The 5,467-nt window shown below is 59.7% G+C and overlaps 1 protein-coding gene across 1 annotated transcript; it reads right to left on the bottom strand.

Annotated features, from left to right (window-relative positions):
• Window positions 1–418: 418 nt before the first annotated feature.
• Window positions 419–5,267, bottom strand: HOXB9 (homeobox B9). Its single transcript, XM_030295807.1, has 2 exons — window positions 4,657–5,267; window positions 419–1,924 (listed from the first exon to the last, which is right to left on the bottom strand). The coding sequence occupies exons 1-2, from the start codon at window positions 5,171–5,173 to the stop codon at window positions 1,689–1,691; spliced, it is 753 nt and encodes a 250-aa protein (XP_030151667.1). The 5' UTR covers window positions 5,174–5,267; the 3' UTR covers window positions 419–1,688.
• Window positions 5,268–5,467: the final 200 nt, after the last annotated feature.

Raw genomic sequence — 5,467 nt, 5'->3', positions numbered from 1 at the left:
ATAAGCGACAACTGAAAACAGGCGAGACAATCACCCCCAAAGAAATCACGAAACACAGCACAATTTCACGACAGCCACCGACAAAGCAAAGAAGTTCTACTGGAGTGTCCCCTTGCAGGGTCGGGAGAAGCAGGAGCAAGAACAGTTCATGGAATTGAAGGGGGACTGGACAGTTCCGGGGAGCAGGGGGGGGGAGGGGAAGCAGGGAAGCACAGAGTTAGCTTCCGGCCTGCTGCTTAGGTGCGATTTCGCCTCTTTCCTTTGCACGCGGGACCGCGTTCCCCAGAAGCGCGCGCCCGGCAGGCAGGCAGCCGCGCAGGCCACCATCCAGGCCCGAGTCGCGGGAGGCAAAGCCCGGCGCTGGGGCATGTCTCGTTCTGCACTGGGGCGGGCAGCCGCGAGCCCCGAGGCTCCTCTGCATGGGTCGAGACGTGGGCAGGATGGGGAGGCATGCGCCAGGCTCCGCGCGCCCGCCGGAGCCTCTGCTCCCCCCTGTCCACAAGTTATCCCCGGAAGGGCGCTCTCGGGGAATCGATTCACAATAAATTCTCCATAGGACTCTCCTGACCTGGCTTTCCTGCCTATAGTAGGGTTGAGCTAGCAGGGGATGGAGGGTGGAGGGACTTTTCTACAAGGGGCGGCTTGATTCGCTGGTGCAAGGTGGATTTGGCCGAACAGAGTTGATTTCAGAGCTGGGGAGGATGTGCAAGAAGGCAGGGCCTGTGTAGAGCAAGAGAAGCTAGTCTGTGTCAAGCGGGGCACAGATGAACAGACAGACGACATTGTCAAGGCTTACGACCCACGATTTGACCTCCTTTTGTTGGAAGGAGAGGAAAACAACATGCGGAATTAAACATTTCCTGCAACAAAACGTGTGTGTGTGAAACACCTTCATAAATCCTAAGATGCCTCCATAAGACCACTGCTGTCTTTCCTCGCCCCTTCTAGCTTTGCAGCTTGGGGGCTGAGTTTGCCCCATTTGCCCTTGGGTGCAAATGGGGTATAGTTGGGGATTCCATAGAGACGGTGACGTGATGCCGAGCCCTCTGGGCTACAACGCCTCATTCAGGAGTGCGGCTCTAGACATCTTCTGGATGTGGATTTGTGTCAGGGGTAGAATCTGGGCTTGCTGGTGGTCTGAGGGCTGTTCTGCCAGATTTGGGGTGCGATGGTCTGCATTTGGGGTGTCACTTCATTTGAGTGTTGGCTGTGAGCTTTCCCCATTATCACTGTGGGCTCCAGGCTTTAAGTGTGTGGGCTTCTGTTGGGCTGTATGCAGCTGGAGTGTCCCTGGGTGACTCAGGATAGGGACAGGGCGGGGGGGGGGGGGTGCTGCATGGAGACAGGTAGGCTGGAAGTGAGGGGCTGGGGCTTCCCAGAAGAATTAAGGGGATTGCTAGGGGCTCGACTAGGGGCTCTCTTTCCTTGCGGCCCATCACTTTGTTAGAAACCAACTACATGTCTAGCTTCTAAATCAACAAAACTTCCTTCTGAGGCTCAGGGAGAAGAGAAGGACAGGTAAGGGCAAAGGAAAGATGCTTGAGATGCAGAGAAGGACTTTGAAGAGAAAGACCCCCTTCCCCATTCACTTGAATACATCCCAGACAGCGCTGGCCCTGCAGCCATCACTTATAAATAAGCGTGAGATGGGGAAGGGGCAGGGAGGGCCGGGCGGGGGTGGGGGATCTTCACTCTTTGCCCTGTTCCTTTCTTTTCTTCTTCATTTTCATCCGCCGGTTCTGAAACCAGATTTTGACTTGTCTCTCACTCAGATTGAGGAGTCTGGCCACTTCGTGCCTACGGTCCCTGGTGAGGTACATATTGAACAGAAACTCCTTCTCTAGCTCCAGCGTCTGGTATTTGGTGTAGGGACAGCGCTTTTTCCGGGAAGAGCGAGCGTGCAGCCAGTTGGCGGAGGGGTTGGCTGAAAGAGAAGCAGCGATAGAATCAAAGAAAGGAAGGGGGGCTGAAAGGCCCCCCGTGCTCTCCTTCCAAGAGGATGTCCCCCTGGTCTCCACTCCCCCATCTTGCATTGCGGAGGGGGGCGCTGGGCCTTCCAGTTCCCAGAAGGGGTCCCAGAGATGGGCCAGGAGTTGCTGTCGACATCGCCCGCCAGGTGACAGTTACTGGGACAGAGTGGGGCCAAACAGGCTTGTCAGCGCTTCCAAAGCTCTGCCTGTCTCAGGTTCTCGCTCAGTCTCTTTCTCCACTTGGGTCGCCACTGGTTGGGACTCAGGTCAAAGCCCAGCATGGCTAAAGCCCCTCCCCCCTCCCCACCGGCACCACCGGACTAACCAGAGGTAGCTGACCTGGAGGGTCCTGGCCCTAGGTCCGGGAGGTAAGAGGAGGGTTGGGCCCAGGGGGGAGCCGGCTTCTGTTCAGCCACGCCAGAGAGACCTCCTGGCCCCTCCAAGTCCAGTCAGGGACACCCTGCCTTCATCACAAGTTTGCATCTCTTGGCCACATGGCAGCAGTCCTGTGTGTCTGTAGATACCTTGTCGCCCCCCCCCCCCCCGCCACACACACACCCCGCAAACATGGGTCTGCACTTAGAGACTCAAACATCTAGCATACTCCAATTCACATGCAACCCAATTGCAACCATTTATCAACTCCAGCCTGTGGACAAGGGAGCGCCAGGGGCTCACAGATAACTTATGGTTGCAATAGTCTCTCCTTTTCCGCTCCTGCTCAGCTCGCAGTTTGGCTAAAGCAAGTACAGGGAGATTGGGAAGCGAGACTGCTCCGGTCCCAGGGTGGGGGGCCGTGGATGATGTGGGGGTGACAGAAGGCCCTTCACAGCACACCTAACTCCAACTGGCTCCGTGTAGTGAGGACGAGCAGAGAAAGGGGTAATTGAATGGAAGAAGGGAGGCGGGGGGGGGGGGGGGAGAGGAAACAAAAATATACACGGGCTTGTCTTCCTTTCACTGTCTCTCTCCCTACCCTGGAACTCAGAAAAGTTGCCAAACAAAGCAGAACCAATTAAAAATAACACTCACCCTTTGCCGGATTCTCCTCCCTAAACGAAAAGCACTGAATATATTTAAAAAAAAATAATCTGGCTCATCCTACACTAAGTACCGTGTCTTACCAATTTGCAGTGCTATGTCTTTAATGTGATTGCCTGGGATGGGACCTACAGCCGCATTAAATATGAAAGAGGGGAAAAAAAACTGTTAATAATTGATCCCAGCCCAACCGCCGCCTTGCAGTAATGGGCTTTCCAGGCAGAGTTTGGGGGCTTGGTGTGGGGGTCTGTTTGGGTGTGAGTCGGGAGGTTTGGGGAAGAGCCCGTGTTACCCAAACGGTAGTTCTTGTTATTAACCCTGGCAGGCTGGAGGTGGTAGGACCTGGCAGGGACCTCAGGGGAGTGGGGGCAGCTCTCTACCCTCCAGCAGACAAGGGCGCCCCAAAGGGCCCGCGGGCCACCACCACGTTGACAGGAAATCTGGCAGGGCAAGCAGAGACCAAAAAAATCTGACCCTCGCTCCCCCAAAAGAGTGAGGGGTGAGGACTTGTTCCGGTCAGCCTGAGGCTTATTGTTCGGAGCTAAGAACCCCCAACCAATTTGCTTCTTCTCAACCTTAAAAACGAAAACGGTGAGACTCCCCCTACCCCACATCCAGCCAGCAGCACCTCCTGGAAATTAGCCAGACTTGGGCTCCTGGCGGGGGTGCTTCTGGAGCAGTGGGAAAGATGAGGAGTAACTACCATCGGAGGGTAAAGTTTTCCGCCTTGCCGCAAGCCTCTCTTCCCCCCACCTTCCTCTCCCCAGGGTCCCTTCGGGATCTCTCCTTCTCCACTCTGGCGGTCGGCCCCCGAAGTTCGGAAGCGATCCCCGGACTCCCCGAGAGGCGGACGGCTCCGGCTGGGGCTATAGGGAGCCCCGCGGAGCGCAGCGGGGGCTGCAGAAAAGGAAGCTGCAAGCCGGGCGAGGATGCCAAGGAGGGGAGGGGGCGGCCGGAGGGAAGGCTCCCGGGGAGGGGCCGGCGCATCCGGGGAGGGGGCTCAGTCACCGGGTCCGGGGCTTCCCCGCCCCTCCCGGCGCCGGCTGCGGACCCTGAGCGGCTACTGCGCGAGACCTGCTAGGAACAATCCTCCGCCAAGCTGTTGCATCGCAAATAAAATCCTAATGAGCCCCCTCCCACTTCCCCTTGGCCGGCTTTTACGGTCTGCGCGTGGCGCGGGGAGCTCTGCCAGCCGCGCGGCCCCGGGCAGCCCCGTGCGCTCCCGCCCTCGCGGGCGCGGGCTCTCGGCCTCGCCGGCTGCCGCCCGGGCCCCGGCCCCGCCGGCCCCTCTGCCGGCCGGCCGCCGACAGCCTCCTCCCGGGCTTTGAGCCCGAGCCCCGGGGGAGTGGGGGAAGGGAGGCCGGGAGGGCGGCGAGGTGGTGCCTGCGCCCCAGTCCCCTGCAGGACGTGGCAGCGGTGGGGGCGGCGCTCCGCCAGCGGCCTCAGTCTCCCCTTCGGGGGGCACCCGGCTAGCTTTGCCTGCTTCCTTCCTTCCTTCCTCCCTCTTCCCTCCTCCCCCGCTCGCTCTCTCCGGCCACCGCCGCGGTCTCCCCTCCACATTGTCCGCAGTTTATTGCCTCTCCCCTCCCCTCCCCCCACCTCGCCTGGCCTTCGGCCTGGTATTTCCTCACTTTTTATAACTTACTTTGATCCGGCCTCTCTTTGTCCTCGCTTCCTTCGCAAATTTTATTGTCCCCGTAGCCGGGTCTTTGATTAGACAGGACGGCCTCCCTGCCCGCCGAAGTTTCCAAACTGTACTCGGGCGTGCCCTGTTTGAGCAGCTCCCCAGGCGCGCCCAGCAGCGGCTCCGCCTTCACCGCCGCCTGGCCCTGCCCCGGAGCAGCTTCGCCGCGCGGCGCCGGCTCCAGCCAGGTGCGGAGGTACCTGCTCTCGGCCGGCGGGACGCCCTGGGGCTGCAGGTAGGGGTGGTAGACGGACGGCAGGCTTCCGGACGCGTGCGGGCTCAGCGGCGCCCAGGAGGCGCCGAACACCGGCGCTTTGGGCTGGAAGCTGCACGAGGGGAACTCCAGGTGCTCCGCGTGGCCCGGCTGCCGGGGGCTCGCGTACTGGCCGGAAGGAAACTTGGCTGGAGGAGCGTCCTCACTCTCGTGACTTATGATCGAGTCGACATAATAGCTGCTAAGCGTCCCAGAAATGGACATTCTCAGACATTATCCGGGTGCTCGCAGGGGGAAGGGAAGCGCTCGCGCGGCGGCGCCCAAGCAGGGAGAGGTGGCACCCAGACCGGTGTGAGGGCTTTCGGACGCGACCCCCCCAGCCCCCCACCCTCCCACCCCCACCCCCTGCTCAACTTCTCAGCCAACAAAGTACAGTGGAGCAGCCCGGCTCAGCGCTTCTTGCAAAATGATTGGTCAAAGTTTTTCCGACTGCCTGATAAAGCGTCAGCTCCAACATAAATCAATCGGGCGAGGGGGCTGCGCTCTCGCTGTCATCCG

Source organism: Lynx canadensis, chromosome E1 (assembly GCF_007474595.2).
Source record: "Lynx canadensis isolate LIC74 chromosome E1, mLynCan4.pri.v2, whole genome shotgun sequence".
NCBI lineage: Eukaryota > Metazoa > Chordata > Mammalia > Carnivora > Felidae > Lynx > Lynx canadensis.
This window is presented reverse-complemented; position numbering and strand designations above follow the sequence as displayed.